At 46.1% G+C, this 20593-nt stretch overlaps 1 protein-coding gene across 1 annotated transcript in view; it reads left to right on the forward strand.

The window, feature by feature from the left end:
* The first annotated feature begins 592 nt into the window (after positions 1 to 592).
* The window catches only part of DOCK3 (dedicator of cytokinesis 3), a 184769-nt gene continuing 164768 nt past the window's right edge, over positions 593 to 20593 (forward strand). Inside the window, exons 1-2 of the mRNA XM_042823318.1 lie at positions 593 to 659; positions 17603 to 17686. Of these exons, the coding sequence (XP_042679252.1) occupies positions 623 to 659; positions 17603 to 17686 (121 nt within the window). The 5' untranslated portion in view covers positions 593 to 622. The remainder of the gene's footprint in view (positions 660 to 17602; positions 17687 to 20593) is intronic.

A 20593-nucleotide genomic window follows, 5' to 3' on the forward strand; every position in this document is an offset into this window, starting at 1 on the left:
TGTAGCTTGTAGGTAGGTTTTAGCGCTGGTTTTCACTCGACGTCGACCCAGCGGGATGCCGACCCGCCAGGCCTCGCGCTGAGGAGGCGCGGCCCGGCTCTGTCAACACCGCCCCCGCGCCTCGCGCCTCGTGCGGCCGCGCGGGAGCGGAGGGGCGGGAAAGGGCGGGCGGTGCGGCGCGAGCCGCGCGTGCGCGCTGCTCTCCATCGGCGGGGGGGCGCGGTAGCGCGAGTCCTTCGGGGGCGGCGGCGACGACGACGGCGGTGACAGGAACGGCGGGGCTCGGGGCCGCGGAGCTCGGCGGGGCCGCGCTGGAAGAGCTGCCGGGCCGGCGGCGAGCGCTGAGGTGAAGCGCGGCCGCAGCCGTCTGCGTGCGTGCGGGCGGGCGGGAGGGGGGCTACCTCCCCCCCCCCCCCCCCCAGCCCCTCTCGGATCCCCCAGACCGGGACCCGCCGGGCGCGGGCAACCTGAGGCGAGGGCCGCGCTGCGGCGGCCGCGGAGCTGCGCCCCCGCTGAGGGAGGAGGAGGAGGAGGGGCAGCCGCCCCCGTTCCATGAGCGGCGCCCGCCCGCCCCGCTCTGCCCAGGGGACCCGCGGCCGGTGGCCGCCGCAGTGCCAGCAGCATGTGGAGCCCGACCGAGGAGGAGAAATACGGCGTGGGTAGGTGCCGCCGACACCCCACACCTGCCCCCGTCCCCCTTGCGCTGCCCTGCCATCCCCCGGCACCGCCTGCCGCCGTGCCCGGCCTCGGTGCGCCGTATGCTCCGGGGCCCGATGGCGCCCGCCGGCAGAGAACGCGTCGCTCAGCCCTTCGTCCCCCGAACGCGCCATTCCCTTTCCTCCGCGCCTTCATCCGCCGCCGTGCTGTTTATGTGCGGCTGGGCTCCGCGGCCGTGGCGTTAGGGGGCGGCAGCGGCGCACCTGCGGCGGGAGCGGGCCGGGGGCTCGGGGCGGGAGATGATGGGCAGGTGATGGGGAGATGGAGACACGGGGACGGCCGCGTTCCGCTGCTGCCGCCGCTCGTAGCGCTCTGCCGGGGCTACGCGCCGATTCCTGAGAGCACCGCCGGTGGGTTTTTTTTTTTTTTTTTTTTTTTTTTTATTGCTGGGGCCGCGAATGCGGTGCGAGGTTTCTGGTAGGCGTGGAAGTGCGGTGCATCGCCAAAGGAAAACGCCCGCTTCGTTGATCTTCGTTTTTATTTTGTTTTAGCATGTGTTTTGAAATGGGTTGCGAGATATTTGCTGTGTAATAACAATAAAAGTAGGCAGCGTGTGCCTGGTTGGCTTCTGAAACACCTCATTATACTTAGCAATGGTCCATATAGGGTTTTTTAAGTTCCGCCATGGGTCGCTGGTTTCTGCAAATATGAAGAATACCCTCTGCCTTGCTACAAAGATCCGACCCGTGCTGCTGATGTGGGCTTTGGACGGCCGGCACACACACAGTTAGAAGTCGCAGTGCTGGTGATGCTTAAAGCAAATTCTGAACGTGCCAGCAGGCAACAAGAATGCACTGGAATGCTTTAGGTTAGGGTAGCACCCTGTGCAGCATGGATTTGGCTTGGTGTGCCACCCGGCTTCTGTAATAAACAGATGATTTCAGATTTTTTTTTTTTTTTTTTGGAAAAAAACAAAAACAAAAAAAAAAAACAAAAAAACCTGAGCAATCGAGTGTGGTGTGTGTTAGATGAGAAGCTGTGGGGCAATATGTAGTCACCAGGATTATGTAAAAATTAACAAATTGCATTGCGCTTTGTGTGGTTGTTTGGAAGATGCAAAGTATCTGAAACTTGCTCAAATGTGAAGCCCTGGTGGAAAGCCAGCCCTCTTGTCCTGGTGCTAAACTTGCAGGTGTTGTTGCAGTGTATGCTTCATCTTTCATGTCGTGTTGGTTTTCCTCCTTTATGTGGTCGTTTTTCCTAGCTGTGGGATGCTGGCACGGTGGGTTTGGGACTCAGAGGTTTGAGCTGTGCTTGGCCAGTGAGGGTGGGTGGGAAACGCCACTCGTGTGGGGAGTTTTGTGCCACAAGTGAGAGCGGTGCTGGGGCCGCACAGGGAGCTCTGTTAGCCGTCACGAGTCGGTTGTGCTGTGCTGCAGAATGTGTAGGTGTCGTTTTGTTGGGAGATGCGTTGCCAAAAACATAAAAGGGAAACAAAGTAGATTCTGATCTCTTGAAATCTTGCTAATTTAAGTTATTCCTGCTTCACAAACAAAAGAGTGCATGCTAAAGGAATCTTCTTCGTACAAGTTACTGGTGTGAGCTTATCTCTTGGGCTTTATTAGTTCGTTTTTATTCAGCACTGTCCATCCCAAGAAACCCGGTGAGCTTTTTCTCATGTACTCCTCAATCTCTGAAATGTTTCTGATGTGCCTTTGCCCTAGGGCAGTGTGTGTCACATCCCTGTTGGGGGGGGGAGTATGTGTCCTACTCCTGCAACACAAAGCGCGGCTCTCTGGTGAAATACAGCGGTGTCCCTGGGCAGGCTTGGCTGCCTGCTCTGTGCTTTGGGCACAGCAACGCTGTGCCATGATGTAGGTAATTTGGATGCAGTTCTCTTTATTGAAAGTAACTCTTGCTTTGTGCATTCCTCTCGTTTCACCCTGGGTGACAAATGATGAAATACGTCGACAGTCCATGAAACTGCAGCATTACCTCTTTAACTCCCAATGCTCTGCATGGTCTTATGATGTGAAATACCGATGGGAAAGCCACGAGACTGTAACATTTACATAGACTTTTTCAGGAAGATGCCACGTTTCCCCTCTCAACATGTTGATACAGAAGGGTTTTGTATTCTGCAGTGGCATTCAAAGAGTTTCAGAAGACATTTGTCACATGCTTGCTGGCACCCTTCATAGCAACGCCGACTCGTTACTGCATGAGAATTCATTAAAGTTATTGATGGAACATCAGCAGCTTTCTGGGAGTTCCGAAGTTCTTGTGCCTTCAGCTGCAGCTGAAGAAGCCTTGGATGCCTGCAGCTCAGTGCAGCACTGCCTGGCTTGCACACAACTCCTCGCATGCTTTTGCAGCAAAGTTGCTCAAAAATCGCTTGGGATATTCAAAATAAAGAAGTGGAAAAACTGCACTGACGCAGCTGAAGTTCTTCCTCCCTGCTACTGCCTGTAGTCTGCTGCGACTTTCCCTTCAGCTCTTTGTAGCAGTGCTTGTAAGCAGTGCCTGTGCTCCCAGCTTGCGTTGGGAACACACGTCCTGGGGTTGGCAGCACTCTCCTGTGGGCACTGCTGGGCACAGTCCTTGTACACAGTGCTGCTCAGCACTCCGAGTGGGTTATTGCAGATAACGAACTCTCCAGCCCCCTAGTGTTCGTGTGGTTCTAAAGCAGCCTCTCAAAGCACTAAGCTTCTAAAGCAAATATTCTGCAATAACAATGAATTAAAAGAAAAAGCTAAGCAGGTGAAAGAGATCCCGCTAATAAATAACTGCTATTTAAAGTTTAGCAAATGCTTGTGAGCTGATTAATTAAATTAAGCTGCAAATTTTTGCTGCTTTATATTTGCAAAGAGCACGTTTAGGTGATGATCAAAAACAAGCCCAAACCAAAGATATATGTAGTTGATCCTGTACTTTGTGGCTGGCCATGCTAAACGTGTGTATGCTAAATCACAGGGAAGCAGGAAAACCTGCTTGCATGAACAGCAACTGCTGTTGTTTTGTTCAGAGTTACTGGCTTAAAATCTGTCGATTGCTTTGTTTGCACAAAGTGAGTTTTGTGTATTTATTTTCATTATTTAATTGGTGAGAATAAGAAGTAAGTCTTTAAGCATGAATGCACAAAACAAATGCTTCCCTTGCTGCTAAGAAAGGCTGGAGCATCTCAGTGTCCTAGTTACAGTTCTGTACTGCAGCTTCTGCTTTTTGATTGGTATCTTCATTTTTTTCCCCTGCTGCTATTTGTTGGTTTGCACATCTTGCAACTCATGGTAACGTATGGAAAAGCAAGACTGTAAAACTTAGAAAAGGTCTGCCTTGCCCCCGTGGAGCTCCTGTCATCATGCTCAGTTCTCACTCCCTCACGTGTTAGGCGGTGGGTAGGTGAAGGAGTGCTTTGAGGTGATTGACGTTGCAGCTTCCCTGCATTGCTGAAGCAGTTTATTACATGTTTAAAATGAAAGGTTTCAGAGAGATGGAGAAAAGCCTCTCCAAAATTGGGTAGTTTTCCATGTTTGGTGGAGGGGATCTGGTTGGCCTGGTCTGCTGGGTCAGCCAGCCCATGGTAGGGAGGGGGCTGGGAGATCCCTTCCAACCCGAGCCACTCTATGGTTCTGTGAGTTGACGAGTTGGGAAGCAATATCAGTCACTGCAGCTGGGTTCCGTGTTGTGGGATGTAGATTGTATTCCATCTTCTCTTTACCTTGCTGCCAGCAGCTGTAAGAGTCTGGCAGCAGCAGGGACGTGACTAAGGATATTCTTCAGTGATGTGCTTTGGGACCGAAGCCATACAGAGGGATGTGCTCATAAACCTCAGAGTAACAGTTATCTGGGAGATGGTGGTAGTAGCTGTGGGCTTGCTGATTTGTCTGGAAAACTGGGTGGTCGGTGCGCTGAGTAGTACTGAGTTCCATTATGTTGCCCTGAAGAACGGTTTTTCTTTGTGAACCTGAGAATGAGCAAATGAATTCATCGGTCAGGGGTTATGGAAGAAGTACATAAATGTTATTTGACCGAATGAGAAATGAATCACCCCTTGAAATGCCTCTGGAAAAGAACAGCTCCTGAGGTGTGTGACAGCAGAGACTTTCAGTATAGACAGGAAAGCCTAGCGAGGCTTCATTTAATGGAGCAAGCAGTGCGGTTGCAGTTTGGTACATCTGTACTTCTGTTACTGAGATAACCTGGGATTGAATATGCTGTTTTGTGGGAAGAGATGAATGTGTCTTGGCTCATTTACCTTAGAAAACAGCAACCAGATGACAGCATAGCTATTCGTATGAAAAACTGGTCTGCAGAGCTGGATGAGAAGTGACCTAATACTAGTTTGCGATCATCTAAATGCTAGCTGCCCACATTATGCTAGAAGCTTGCCAAGCTTTTCTAGCTACAGGAGAAATAAGGTTGAAAGGAAGGTTTTCAGATACTGTGTGAAAGCACGGAATTAGGCACTTATTTTTGCAGTTTATTGTGTGGTTTGTATGGAATGTTGTGTGCTGCTGCTGTAAGGAGTTGGAGTGTTGCAGTATGGGTTCTAACTTTTGTTGCTTTGATGTTTTTCAGAGTGCTTTGCTCGTAGTTACGCTGTGGGATGTGTTTGGCCAACACCCTCAGGACTTCTGCTGTTTGCTGGTGGGATGGGAAGAAAATAATCAGGCTCACTTCCTAAGGATGGCAATCCTCAGGTGTACGAGCTATCTGTCCTCACCTACCAGTATGTCTCCACCAGTAGTGAGCAACGTTTTATGGTGGGAGTTGTCAGTCTCAGACATACACTTCCTACAAATGTTGTGAAAGTTGCTGATGGGATGGGAAAGGAAGAATTTTCTAGTGATTAGCAATATGAGAGCAAATAAGTAGCTACTGACTTGCTGAGAAGAATAGATAATGAAGTTCTCTCAAGAGTTTTCCTAGTCCAACTTGTTTGTTTTCTGGAGGACATGGAGAGGAGCTGTTAGTGCGAACGTGGAGTGACCGGGAGGCGCTTTGTGGGCAGGAATGGGGCTGGGAGAGACTGGCACTGCCTGGCTTTGTCCTGGGGTTGCGTGTGAAAGGGAATGGGAATATAAGTGCCTGTTTGTAGGTGTATAGGCTTTGTGTTTGTCCAAGAAACAAGTTCATTGGTTTACTTCTTTTACGTAGCTGTGCTCAGGAATAGTCTCAGCGACGTTATTTGCTGGCATTTAAATGCCCACAGAAAGAGGATCTTTGGGAATGAGGAAGGATGGTTCTTCTCCTTATCTTCATGAGCACATGAGATGGACCTACAGCAGTTTTTCTGATTTGGATGTTACTCAGTGGTTTGCAATAGTTCTGGTGGGAAAGAGCTGTAGATGCCCGATGACCTCCAGTCCTTGCTACAGTCAGAGTCATATATAGGATTTATATATATATATAGGATGAAATGAGAGATCTTCTCAGGTGTGGGCGTGAGAACACTGACGAAGGAATTGAAAGTCTGAAGGCTTATTCAGCTGTTACAGATTTTGCTGCAACTTCTCATGCTTCAGATAAAAATATTGGGTGATTTGTAGGTTGATAAAGCTTTTTTTGCTCTCTCAGTTGCAGTTTTCACTGTGTAAGAGGCTGAAGGAAGCATGAAGTAGCATCTTGTTCAAAGGCAGGTGTGCTGATTGCTTTTGTTGTGAATCAATTTGAATACCACTACATTTTACTCTTATTCTGTTTCAAAATCTGTGTGCACACTGAGCTTCAAGATAGAGAGATGGAAGACCTCAACCAAGTGACTGATGATAGAATCAAATCTCCCATCAGGTGTTTGGAAACTAAAATCAACTCGGTAATCTGCACTGAGGTCCTGAAAGCACCCCTTAGGCTCTCTGCAACTGTAGTTCCTTCCTCTTAGACCTGTAACCTGTGTTATTTTAAACAGTCTCTAGTAAAAACCCAGTGAAGGCAGTAGGAAGGCTGATAGCTGTGGGCCCAGCAGGCTGATGGCTTTGGAGCACTGGGCCTTAAGGAGAGCTGTGGCAGCTCGTTCTGCTGTCAGTGATAAACTCTTATCAGCACTCTGACACGGAAACAAAGGTTTCTCTAGATCTGGTGATGTAAGTAAGCTTATGAACAGTGTTAGTGTTGGCAGTAGTGGTTAATTTTTATTTTCTAAATTTGCTTTTTTTTTTTTTAAATGCAAGTCAGTGAGTTAGCCAGCTTATGTCCAGATGATTTTGCCAGCTGTTAATACTCTTCCCCTTTCTGTCTTCTGATCTCGTTAATGAAGCCTTGCATACACGTCGGACCCAAAGGAACCTCTGGCTGAGCAGGAGCGGGTTGAAAGCAGTAGTGGCTTTTTACAGGCCTGTTTGTGTGCACCCCAACACCCCATCCTTCTTGGTGCTGAAGGACATGTGATATGGGCTGCCCTGTCAGGAGATGTGGCACAGGAGAGCACTGCAGATGGGTTAAGTAGGGGCTGCTGGGCACTGCTGGATGTGCTCCTGGCAGCAGGGCCTGGTGCTGGGAGGCTGATGCTGTCTGTTCTGCCTGTGCTCTTCCTCACAGGGGATGCTTGCCTGTGGCAATAGCTGCAGGAGGTGGCCTGCCTCACCTCACTGTGTTCTCCTTGCTGTAGCTTGGGTGCAGGGCTTTGTCACATGTGTGCAGGGGAGGAGCGCAGGCACAAGTAAGGCAGTGTCAGCCAGCATGGGAGAAAAATTCCCCCAAAATACACAAATTACTGCAAAAACCACTTAGTTTGCTCTGAAAGTAATGCTGCCTGTGTATTTCCATGGAAACAGCAATAGATACAAAGAGCACAATAACACTGTTAGGTAGAGCACATTCTCAGCTACAAAACAGCATTTTTTAGCGCAGTCACCACCTTCAGTAGATTTGCACGGATGAACAGATTAAGGTGCTCTTCATTTCATGTTGTGACAGCTGTGCATGGCTGACCAGAATGTGCCTTGTCTGTCATGTCACTGTCACTACTGCTGAAACGCACCACCCACCGCCTCCCTGTGCTCACATCGCTGTTTGTTCCGCCAACATTCGAGTGTCCGGGGCTGTCAGGAGGTGCCATTTTTTGTGCATGGAGGAATTCAGTGACACACCTTTGTTTCGTATGCACTTTCATGTCAGACGCTGTTCTTTTCAGACTGCCCCTCTGCTGCCATCTGTCACATGGCAACAACATATCACAGCATTGGTGGGAAATTCACCCTCTACTGCCATCCTACCAGCATTTGCCTCTGACATTGTGGACCAGCATAATGAAATAGAAGGCATTACTTTCAGAGCAGCCCTCACAGTTAATTGAAAACTGCCATTTGAACTTTAGTGTTGATTTGCTGTGTACCTCACACCCTCGGTTTTGTAAACAGCCTAAAGCTGAATGACTGGCAGCTTAGTTGTTGGTAAACAAGAGCGGCAACAGTGCAGCTTCCCTGCATCTGGTGAAGAGGTTCCCTTCTCTGATGTTCTTCATCACAGCGGCACGCAGCAGTGATGTTGGGGGTTTTGTGGTTTTGGGATTCTGCTGGCTGCCATTCAGGTTGCTGGCCTGAAATATTTTTTTTTGTTTGTTTTTAATTAATTTGTTTTTGTTAGAAAATAAATGAATTATTTCAACTTGAGTGGGGGATGCAGTAAGGAAAAAAGAAGATTTTGGTTGTGTGTCAGATGATGTTGGTAGCATTAAATGATGTCCGTTTGCTGGAGTCGAGATGAGAAGAGAGAACAATTCTGTGAGGAAAGCATCTCCTGCTCTGTCAGGTAAATACATCACTTCCTGGAAGTTTGGTAGGAAACACATGACCAAACTTGAAAGTTTTCATGTGTGACTTGAGAGGCTTCTTAGCAGTGTTGCTGGCCATCTTCAGATCTCCCCGAGTTCTTGTGTTGCAGACTGTGTAGGCTATGATATTTCAACTAGGGCTATCAGCTGGGGCGCAGAAGCTAAATGCACTCTTATCTACCTTCTTTGTCCCTCCTTCTCCTGATGGGGAATGTGCAAATAGATTGGAACCACCAAGGTAACTTCACGTGATAGAGTTACTTGGCAGTTAGCCAGCAGGGCTGGCAGTTGTATGGTGTAGTTGGTGTAGAATGGGGGCTGGGGTGGGCAAGGAGGGCAGGAAGGGGCCTGTTTGTGGCTTCTTGCTTTTTGGGGAGTTGTGGGGAAGGCAGCACTGCTGCTCCTCAGGGCTGCTCAGAGGTAGGCAGGGAGCAGCAGTGACTTACTGTCAGGGACACGAGATGAGTTCTGTTACCACCGGCAGCCAAGTGTTTGAGCAGGCTGCCTGGGGAGGCAGTGCCACCTCTGTTGTCCAGGGCAGCTGGTCCTGAGCTGGTTTCTTGTTGTGTCTCCTGGTGTGCAGCAGCACACTGGAGCTCTTGCTGGCTCATGCTGTTGGCAAGGAATGGTGCAGAGCAGCACCACAAGGGGTGGGATTCTCCCCTTTGTAGGCTGGCATGAGGCAGCCCCTGTCCCTGCCCTAAGGGGATGAAAAGGGGTTGCCATAGTCTTTCCATGTAGAGGGAATGACGTATGGGTGGGGACTTCTGTTCCCCCAGGAGAGAACGGGGGAGCTGTTAGCTGGGTGTCGACGCATGTGGGAGGGGTGAGCGACCAGGACTGGTGCCTGCAGGGCTGGGAGCTCAAAGTCAACTCCTTAATATAAGTAAAAAAGTGGACACTGCTGTGGGCTTTTTCTTTCAATCCCACTTCTCGACACCAGGATGTGCAAAACTATTTTAAACAGCTCCTGATTTTTGAACTAATCTCTATTTTTGTCTCAGAGGGTGGGGGAAGGATGCTCGCAATAATTCACTTTGCTAGTTATTGATCACCTTTCTTCTCAGGCATCTGTTTCTTTTTTTGCACAACTATTTTCCTACCATGACTCAGGAGGAGGAGGCGGCGTTGCTAGGCAGCCGCGCACCCTGCAGTGCCGTGCGATGGCTTCAGGCATGCCTGCAAGGATGTGCTGCTGCAGGGCTGCGCTGCCGGCGGCTCCTGGCTCCGTGTGCACCACGCAGCATCCTGGCAGCAGCAACTGCTGCCTAGCAACTGCTGGCTGGCCCCGAATACCTTCACTTAATTGTGCTGTAATTTGGGTAATACTCAGTGCCTCGCGTTTAGCAGATTCCCTTAGATTCTGCAGTATTTTTTTCTTCAGGGTTTGCTGTAGAAGTTCATAAAGACCATTAATAAGGTCAAAAAATTCTTTAGCTCTCTTCTAAGGCGAGTCTTTTGTTTAATCCCTTCTCTCCTGTTGTAACGTTTGGATGGCTTTTAATCAGCTTTTGATAATCTTTTTTTGGTGTGTGTGTATTACATTAGTGCCTGGCAGTTCCAATCGGATTAGAGCTCTGTTCTGCGGTGTGTGCACCAGCATACTGAGATTCCCTCCTGCACACCCTGCGTGTACCTGGGTAGCAGCTTCTTGAGGCAGTAGTAGGGCTCGTCCTTTCCCTCGTACTGAACCTCTTTGTGTTGTCCTTCTTACCTCACCAGCAGAGCATTCTGGAGGTGTTTGTTTCTAGTTTTCTCTGTAAATGTACCTGCTGAGTGGGGCCTGATCTTGCATGTAGCTTTGGCTGTCTCAAATTAATTTCTGACAAATAATCGGTCATGCAGATACTAGGAGGGTAAATTGTGAGGGTGAAGATGCTCTTCCAGGTATTTGTAGAATGAAATGAGAACATTTTCATCTAAATTGCCCCAGGGTTCTGTTCCCTTGTCAAATTATCATCTGGGTCTGACAGGGGAAGCTCTGTTGCTGCCAGGCTTCATCAAGCTGTTCCTCAAAAATATCAGTCGTAATGACTTTTAATTTCTGATAAAAATCTGAAGGTCTTTTTTCCTTCATAATCTATTCTTTGGCCTTTTAAACAGTCAGGCCTACAGTGTTCTGTTTGCAGGAACAACTCCTCTTTGTAGGCAGAAGGGCTGCAGTTCTGTGAGGCTGATGCTGGCAGGTTTGGGCTGTAGGGGTCCTTTCCCCCTGCAGGGGGTTGTGCAGCACAGGTGCCTTGCTAGCAGGTGAAGCTAGATGTTGGCTACTGGGTGAGTGTCTTCTTGTCATATTGCTGTGACTGAGAGACTTTTCCCTCTTGTCTACAGTATGCAAGTACGAAGACTCAAATAATTGGAAAATACATTTCTTAGAGGCCAGAGGATTCTGAAATTATAAATGCTGTGGACAGGAAGAACTGAAATTGTTTGCTCTTTCTTTTAATACAAGGCAGAGGCGCTGGGAATGCCGGGTCTGAACAAATAAGAAGTGTTTTCTATGTGATGCATGGTTGAAGTGTGCAGTCCTGGGGTGATGTGGGTATTAAAGTTGTGGGAAAACATCTGGGTGGGTCTGGAGACATGCTGTTTTATACATGTGTAAATTCTAATGCTAGTGAGAATCTCTGTCTTAGGGAGTCCCAATCCCAACATTCTCAAGTTGTGCAAAGCTGCGTCTTTGTTCTCATGCCTTTCCCTCACCTCCTTGTTCTAGCCTCTGTTAAGGGAAAGGTATTGGGTTTACTGCTCTCCCCTAGTTTACGTGGGGGCTGTATTGTCGTGTGAGCGCTTCATGGGAGAAGATGAAGTTCATCTTATTCATCTGTTAAAACTAGCTTATACTGTTTGATAGTAGATGTTTCCAATACATGTATTCATACTAAAAAAGCTGTTTAGGTAAAAGATACATCCTCAGCATAATCCATAGTCATCTGGAATATGATCTTCAGGAGCAGTCAATCCTAGAGGCAGTCTCAGAGGTCGGCTTGTATTGACATGACTAGTAATGGTGAGAACTACCAGTAGTTGAATGTGGTGTTAGAACTGCAGTCTGTCACGTAAGACTGTGTAAGAAATGCTTGAACTCCTTACGTGTGGTGAGAAATAGCCAGAGATCTCCCCTGGTGAGGAAATGCCACCTGGTGTATCTCTTCCTCAGCAACCTTCCTCAAGTTCGGACATGCATTATAAAGCAATAAAAGGGAGTTGGAAGTATTTTCTGATATACTTCTAATCGCGTTAATTAGTGATTTCCAGAGTGACCCACTGTAACATTTTTGAATTAAAGGAATCAAAAACATTTGGGGCGAAGTTTACTATTGCTTTGACAAATGAAGCAAGCAGACAAAAGCCATGTGCAGGCTGTGGCATGGACCACATCCATTGTGAAGCTAATGGCTTTATACTCTTCTATGGGGCCTGTGAAATACGAACAGAAAAATACAAGTGGTTGCTGCTGGTAGTGTGAAATGTTACTTCTGGCATACAGTGGGTATGTTCGAGCAGCAGTGATTTCCACTGTGGAAGAGAACATGTGAGAAATAAAGCAAAGGCAAAAAAAGAAAGTCCAACTTTATGATGAGAAAAACTGAGGTCTGAAGAAGGCAAAGGGAGCAATGGAAGCATGGAAAAAATCTCTTGAACCAGTGTTGTTTCTCATCCCTCATTTAAGTAAATACTTCTGATTTTCACTGTTATGTTTGGGAATGTATGGAGGGAGAAGGCCCTGTTCCCTTATGAAAGCAAACAGTGACTTACTGTGGGCTGAGCTGTATTTTGTGATGTGAACAGTTCATTATGCAACCTCAAAATATTTTTGTAGGCTTTAGCGTGATGTGTGGAAACAGGTTGCAAAAGAATAAGAACATAAGAACTGCAGCATGGGCTCAGGGTGCATACCTGTACCAGTACATAGTGCTGCAAAGCAGTTTTACACTTACGCACAGAGAAAACTGCTCTTTGGGAGCGGTGATGCAGTTGGATGGTGCTCAAGCCCACACATGGCTGTGCTGTACTGCACAGCACTGGGGTATTTTCCTTTTTTCCTTTCGTCTTCTCCCACTGCTCACATAAAAATGTGGCACAGTTCTCTTACTAAGTTTATCATGCAGTTGATGTAATCCGTTTGAGAAGAAAAATGATCTGTGGTAGCATTGAGGCCCAGGTGAGCCTGGGTGGGGAAGCTGGGACATAGAAATTGGATAAGAAGCAATTTCAGAAAGCAAGGTATATTATCAGCTGTGCCACCGCAGAAGTGAAAGCAGTTCTGTTGTCTGGCTGGGCAGCAGAGGGTAATAATGAGACGTGAAATCTAATGTTTCTCTAATGGTGAATTGTATCCTCTGTCTGCCTTAATAGTGTTCAGGTAAGGTCACAAATCAGTAATGAGGGACAACAGAAGCTTGATTTGGGTTTCCTTACGGACAGTGTGGGAGAGGTCCTGTCAGCAAAGCCAACATTCAGCTCCTTTGGTCTCCCCTTGGCAGTGACCTGCAGTACGTGTTTCCAGTGGAGGAGCAAAGCGTGCTAGGGCCTGGGAAGGCATCCCATTGGCTTCAGAACTCTGGGTCAGGGAGCTGCTGGACCTGAGGTGGCATGCATCCATTAATTTGTCCTGTTTCCTTTTGGTTTTAGAAGATCTTGTTTGTTTTTAACATGCAGTGCCATCTTGTGTGGAGTTTCACAGTTTAACTCTGCCTTGCATTGAATGGTACTTTGTTTAAAGTTCTGAATCCATTTCAGCCGTTTTGTTTGACATAGCTCTGCTCTTTGTACTGGAAGGGGTGGGTGACCTGTTCCCCACTGATGTGTTCAGTGAAACTTAGCAGCTACGCACGACAAGTTTGTCCTGCAGCTGCCCCCTACCCCAGTCCATTGTGGCTTTTCCTGCAGAGCAGCCCTGCATAACTGCAGTTTTGGCAAATAAATTAATGTGTTCTGATGTGCTGGCTGAACGCAGTCCTGTGAGCAGCAAAAAACATGGAGCTTTGCCTTCCATTTGATAAGGGAATTTGAGAATAGACTTCACGAGTGCTGAAAAAATATTCTTTTTTTTTTTGTTTGTTTGTATATTTGCAGCTCTGTTTTTGGTCAATACCTGCAAATTTTCAAATGGAATGTATGGAGTTGTAATCAGATATTAAACTAAAAAATCTGATCAGTTCTCCAGCTGGACTTTTATTTGCCTCATCTTAGCAGAGATAAATGTCCCTCACTTGCCAATCACACCTCATTCATGTCATTGCTTTTTGGCAGTCCATGCATTTGTGAAGATGAATTATCACAGATGACATGCAGCAAGAATAAAATTTCATCAGAAATCTCTGTGCACCTCGAAAACTCAGTAAGAATAGTAGCCTCCTCCATTGAGCCAGTCTGATGCATTAGTGTCACAAAAACAAGGTCACTTACTCCACTAGTTTCATTTTTGCTACTGTCCTTCTTTAATCTAATAAAAATGTAAAAAAAAAGAAAAAAAAAAAAAAAAAAAAAAAAAAAGAAAAAGTTTTGTTGCTTATACACTGGCTATTTTATATACAGACCAAGACAATTCCTCTTTACTCTGCAGTGGCCCAGGTGAGCCAGAAGGTTGGACACCCATGAGTTATGCTCTGCACCCCTCTCAGCTGTCAGTCTTACCAGTGGAAGCATCCTATCCTGGTTAATAACTCATTGGGTAAAAGCTCTTGTGCCATGTTTGCAGCATCTTGTCTCACTTCTTTCAACCTTTCCATATGGTGTTCTGTCCTTTGTGGCAAAGGATATGTTTTTGGTAAAGAGGAAAACTGGCATGTGGTGGTTTGCTGTGAATTTTACCCAGCATGTATGTAGTTGTCTTGCCTATTTTCCCAGGATAGTCTTCTGCTGTACCATGCAGGGAGGGTTTGGAGGTGCCTGAGCTGATGCTAGGGATTGTTAATGTCAGTCCTGGGCTTCTGCTCAGAGTGGTGGGAGCAAGGTGAGAGATTGTGGGTTAGATGTGAGGTTAGAATTGTTCATCCCTATGTAGATGGACTGAATGGCATCTGTCTGCAGTGTATGTTCCTGCTAGGTCCTTCTGCAGCGCAGCATCACCCCGCGTAGCAGCAGAACTCAGTCACTTGGCTACTTCCCAGCTTTTCTAGATCACTTAGAAATATTTTATTAACAACAGGCTTCAACACGGATCCCCTTAGAGCTTCCTGGTCAGTCTCAGAAATAAACCAGCTTTCTCTCTTTACTAGTTTCTGATCCATGCAAATGCCTTCCCCCTTTATCACAGACTAGCTCAGTTTCTGCAAGAGCTTTAGATAGAGGGTGTTTCAAAGCAGCCCCTTTTCTAAAATCCTGGTGGGTTGCTCTGACTGGATCTTTCTCATCCATATAGTGAGCAGCTCCTTTAATTACCCATTGTGAAGAATCACTTAGCTGTGTGAAAACATACCTGCTCTTTCTGAAGGTGCCACACCTGTGCACCCTTTAATACTGTTCCTTTGAAACCATTTCTCTTACTGCAGGTAAATGGTAATGCAGCTGCTTGCACTGTGTCAGGGCCTTTCCCTAAGCTAGGTGAACATTTCTGAGTGTGTCCTCTCCTGTTTGGTCTTCAGATTTCCAAACTATTTTTCCGTGTTCCTGTATGTTACACCCCTGGTCTCTTCCTATTCTCTGCCGTAGCTGGAGGTTATCCTGCTGTGCAGGTGAGTTTGTGCCTTTCTCATTACAATTTGCAGAGGAAGGCATTTCTTTTGCTGTGGCCCAGCAGTTCAAGCAGCACAGTTAAGGCATTTATGTCCTGGTGATGGTTACTGTGTGTGGCCAAAGCTTTCCCCATGTTCTGGTTTAACTGCTGGCTGGAACTGAATTCTATGGCATCCTTACAAACTTGGCTGATGAGAAGGGGTTTAATACCTGGAAGTAGATGCTGTGTGTTTCAGTGGTCTGACTAGAGTCTGGGAGGTGTTGCTGATACCTGGTGAGTGGTGGGGGAAAAGCCACCCAAAGCAAAGCCCTGCTTTGCTGCCGGGCTGTTCTGGAGGTGCGTTTCTGCTTCCCTCTGGGGACAGACGATGGGGTCTGCTCAAGTGATGGGTGCTTTGGAGGTGTTCGTGCTCTGCAGGATTGCTCTGTGGGAAGCATGGAAGTCAGACACTGGAGCCCATCTGTAAATTATTTTCCTTTGAAGGTCTCAGCTATTCTGTATTTCCCACCCATATTTGTGTTTGCTCCTTTCAAGTAACACTGCAGAGAAGAACTGCATGCCTAGAAGTCACTTTGTAAATAAGATTGTGTTGCATAGTAAGTTTTTATTTATTAAAAAGGCAAAATCCGTAACTTTGACAATAACCTTTGGAGTCACATATCAGACTGCAGAGCAGCCACAGAGTTCTGGGATTCTGTCACAGTCTGCAGCTATTTTTACTGTTATTTTTTGATTTCAGAGATGATAAATTGTGGGTTGTGCAGAATAGTTGGACAAGATACAGCTTGTTGCATCCGGTCAGCTTACTTTGTTGCACTTACATTAGTGTGGCTGAAAATCTCTTGAGATTCAGTGTCTGTTACTCTGAAAGTATCTATCTGGCTATTTGCATACCTTATTGGTGATTGAAATTGTCCAATGCAGCAGATTGGCATAGCCCACAAATTTATTTATGAAGGAGCTCTTTTGCATGTTGCTGTATGGACATTGAGGAATGTGGGGTGGATAATTTTATTATTTGAGAACTTAAGTTCCAATTGAGAATGGACATCCAGATTGTACCCATGGATGATGGACAAAATTCACTTCTGTTCTCTGCATTTTGTTTTTCCTTTTTCTTCTGAGTCAGGTGGGCTTAAGCAAAGGGCTCTGAGTGGAGAGCACCCTGAATCCTGCAGAGCTCACGCTGCATCGATGTAGTACAGCCCTGATGAGGTTTTCTTTGTTGCCAGTAGAAACATCTAATAAATAAACAGTTTCCTTTTATGAATTAACAAATCTATTAGAATGATTTCTTATAGGCCTAAATATATGCAAGTCATTATTCCCCATTAAGAAAAAAGATAATAATCAGCATTTAAAGGTCACTTATGTGGATTGCGGGAGGGGCAAGGAGAAGTTGCCAGAGCTCTGATGGTGGCCTGCTGGTGAACCATTAGGCGGCTGCTGGGAGAAGCACGAGGTGATTTTCATTGATTGAAGACTACAGTTGTGAATTCTCGGTGGGTGAGTTCTCCATTACTACAGGGTGGGTCCAGTTGCTGCATTGCTTGGCTTTCTGGTTAGCTGCTGGCAGTCTGCACAAAGCAGCTTCAGGGATTCAGTGTCTTTGATACAAAAAGGCATTCAGGGTGGAGATGAACTGCAGCACCATCATCACAGTGAGACATTTCAGCTGCAGCTGAGCGCTTCTGTTTCAAGGGGAGCATTCTCTTGCACTGGGAAAGGCCGGTGCTCACTGCAGGTTGTGGTCTCAGCCCTTGGATTCCCAGCAGCGGCAATGTGCTGTGTGCAGGTGCAGCTAGTCCATGGGCGCTGGGCCTCTGTGCTTAGGGCAAAAGGCTTGGGTGGCTGCGTTATGACTGTGCCTGTGTGAGTTCGTGTGGGCAGACATGGGAGTGGGGAATGAATCATGGCTTTTAAATTTGTGCTTAAAATTGAGTTAATTAAATTACTTTGGAAAATGTTTCAGAAGTTTAGCGTGGCAGTTCTTGAAAAATACAGGTTCTGTTGTATTCTTCAGGGTATCCAGTTCAGCATCATAATATGCATCAGTGTAGGATTTTCCTAGTATATTAGCTGCACAAATGTTAATTGCAGTGGTTGCAACTTGAAGGAAATTGATTACAGCACTTCGTTATTTTCTTTGAAGTTAGGACTGTGTGTTCTGATGCGTTGTGTAGAGTAAGAAGTGAGACAAGGAAGGTTTTGTGTCTAGTATGAATTTGGAGTTGGTGATTGAAGTGATCGAGACTTGCTTGATTCAGAAGTCTGATAAAAAACGCAGCTTTTATGTCACTGCTGAGCTTAACTTGTGATAAGGGCTGAAATGAAGGTATGTGATGTGGAGAAGTTGGCTGACAGGTTTTCTGGGCAGCTGTGTAGTAGCTATTTTTATGTAGGGAATGAGCTGAAGTGCTATGCTTAGAAGGAAAATTCACGCTCAGGTTCAACCCTCATATGTCTCTCTCTCTTTTTTCCCCACCCTTTAGTGATATGCAGCTTCCGAGGAGCTGTGCCGCAAGGCTTGGTCCTGGAGCTGGGGGAGACCGTGCAGATCCTGGAGAAGTGTGAAGGTAAGTGTGGTGCCTAGGAGGCAATCCTATTTGCTATGTAAGAATGTAAAAATATTTTAATACAGCGGATTTTAGTACGTTGCTCAGGAATAATAATGCATCAAATCAAAGCACTTGGATAAAGAACTAGCCTGACCCACTTTTTGTAGGAAAGGCTGAGTGCTTCTGGCACTAATCCAGTCTGATAGGGGGTCAGTGTGTTTTAAGTTAACCATCTGTCCAGAAAATCTTGAACCCTGACCTGATTGTTGTGCTGTAATTGGGTCTTGCAAGAAATTTTCATCACAAAGTGTAGTCTGTGGTTTTTTTTAGCCGTATTTTCTAAATGTTGCTGTTACGTGTTTCAATGAAGCGTACCGACGTTTATTGCTTAGGAATATCTGAACACACAAAAAACATTAGGTGTGAAATAGAGGGATGCAATTTAGTAGCAGTACTGGAAATAAACTAGAGAATAGAGATTTAGAGAGAAGAGCATGCTTCGTCCCACGTTTTGTTCCTGAAGGAGAATGCCACTGTTGACATTACAGCTATAACTATGGTTCTTGTGTGTGAATAAACTGCACTTCCCAATCCCTTGCTTGTATTCCTGGGGCTAATCTGGCTGAAGTTGTTGCATTTAAAAGAGAACGCTTTTTATCCTAACATTCAGAGTAAGCAAGTGGTATAAAACATATTTATTGAGAGAGAGGCTGACAATGTACAGTATGGGGATGTTTCTTTGTAGTCTCAGATTGAATAATATAACCTTAATCCTGAAGCATTTAAAAACAAATTCAGAGCCCAGATTCACAAATCTGAATTCCAAATTCACATTCCACAAAACTGTGGTTTTGTTTTTGTGTTTGTTCAGTTTACTCTCCTATTTCATCTTCAGTGCAAGAGCTCCTATATAAACCTCCTGCCTGGTTGTCAGATGACTGCTTTTTTTTTTTTTCTCTCATGCCTAAAACTGTCTTTTGCTCTTGAGGTTTTCCTCATGCATTCAGGGGTTTTGTTTGTTTAGCTGCTGAGTGAGCTCTTCTGTGAAAAAGTAAGCGAATATTTGTGAGTCTTAGGAAGGTGGTGGCTTCCTCACGTATGCCTATAAAGCTTTGAATGAGTTTTGCAGTTCAGTGTTGATGCTTAATCCATGGAGAAGCGTGTTGTAAACGATACATCTGGTTTGCACATGCAAATTGATAATATTTTATTTAAAAACAGAGTGGTGCAATGGGTCAAGCTTTGTTCAGACAGTGGTGTTGATTGCGGTTGCTTTACCAGGTCTTGTGAACACCGCAAGCTCAGGAGAAGATACTTGAAAAGAATAGTAGAACTCTAAGGGAAAACAGTGATATTGTTGAAAGCAGGCATGATGTTTTCAAACAATTTCCCCTAAACTTCCAAAATTGTGGGAAAACGTCCAAAACTGAGGGAAAAAAAGGTATCCAAAGGAGCAGCTTGCTTACAGGAAAGCAAAAGGATAATCCAGTCCATCTCTTCACAGTGTTACAGTAATTGGGCTCTGTTTTTTCTTTGCCAGTAATTTTGAAGACAGTTCCTCAAAGGCAGTTTGTGTCAGTCTTCAGATCGTTGTGGAAGGAAAAACCCTGTGTATGGTAGTATGCATTCTGCTGTGTGGAGGAGGCTTTAGTGCACCTGTGTTGTTTGTCTTTTAAGCACGCTATCCTGTCTTTTTTTTTTTTTTTCCTCTCCTTCAAGGAGCTTTTGGCACGGACTTTATATACCTAAGAAAGATATGTTAATTTTGCTACATCTGGAACTGCACAACATGGAACTCCTCTATCATTTCAGTAATGCCCTCCCTGAGCATCAGCAAACACTTCTGGGCTGTGCAAGGACTGATTATGGGTTTCCCATGGAGGCTGTGAGTCCCTCAGAGCTATGGGCACAGGGCTAGACAGCTTCTCTGGGCAGCCCTGTGGAGTGTGGGTGGCACCAAGTGAGCTCTGGAACCCCCAGTCAGCCTGAGCCACTGCTTAACAGCATCCTTGGTTAGAGTGAATTGTACTAGTTCTTATGCTCTGCATTAATTGCTGGGGATTCTTTTGAACGGAGTGGGTAAATTGATGTTAACTCATGCAAATGAGTGTTGAAAGGATTGACATGCGCACAGGTATGCTAGTGACACGGAGAAGGATTTCTGAGACTTGCTGAAGAGTTCCAACATAGATAAAAAGCAGTGTTACCTGTGCTTCTGAACATATGTATTTCTAATGATAATGAGCTACTGAATAACTTACAGCAAGGACTATGTCATAGCGACTGGTGTAGAAAGCAGTTGTTGCATTTTGAACATGTTGAATAGAAGAGAGAATTTCCTATGTTCTTGTGTAGCTCTGCAGCTGAGCCTTGTGTGTATTTGCAGGGCAGAGGAACAGATGTGCTCGCATGCGCACACATACGGGTCTGTATGTGTGTATGTGCATACATGTGTGTGCAGTGCAGTTTAAGGCTAATAACACTGACAGTAATGAATGTTAACTGATAACACACGAGCAAATCCTTTCTTTTACATTGTAGTTGTGTGACTTTTTAAGAACTGCATGGTTTAATTTCTGTGTTAGTAGCAGTGTTGATAAGCCCTATGTGTAATGTAGTTAGCATCCAGCAGTGACAGTGTGGCCAAATGAAGGCTTTTGGTGTGTGGGACACCTGCGAGTTAGCATTGGTTGGTTTGTTTTGCAGTTCTGAGAAATCTGTGCCTGAGAGCGGTGTCTGTGCTATGCTTCCAAGCCTCCAGTGAGATGGCCGTTTTCCTCTGCCTTTTGTTTGTCTGGGGAGCAGAATTCACCTGGACCCACACAGCTGCTATGGAAAATATTGCCCGACTACTTTGAAGAGCAGGGATGGCTTCTGGATGGCTGCCTCTGTGGCTGAGGCCAAGATGAAATTCTGACATCCAGC

This window comes from Centrocercus urophasianus, unplaced genomic scaffold (assembly GCF_019232065.1).
Source record: "Centrocercus urophasianus isolate 14NV4802_14NV808 unplaced genomic scaffold, USGS_Curo_1.0 seq_22, whole genome shotgun sequence".
Lineage (NCBI taxonomy): Eukaryota > Metazoa > Chordata > Aves > Galliformes > Phasianidae > Centrocercus > Centrocercus urophasianus.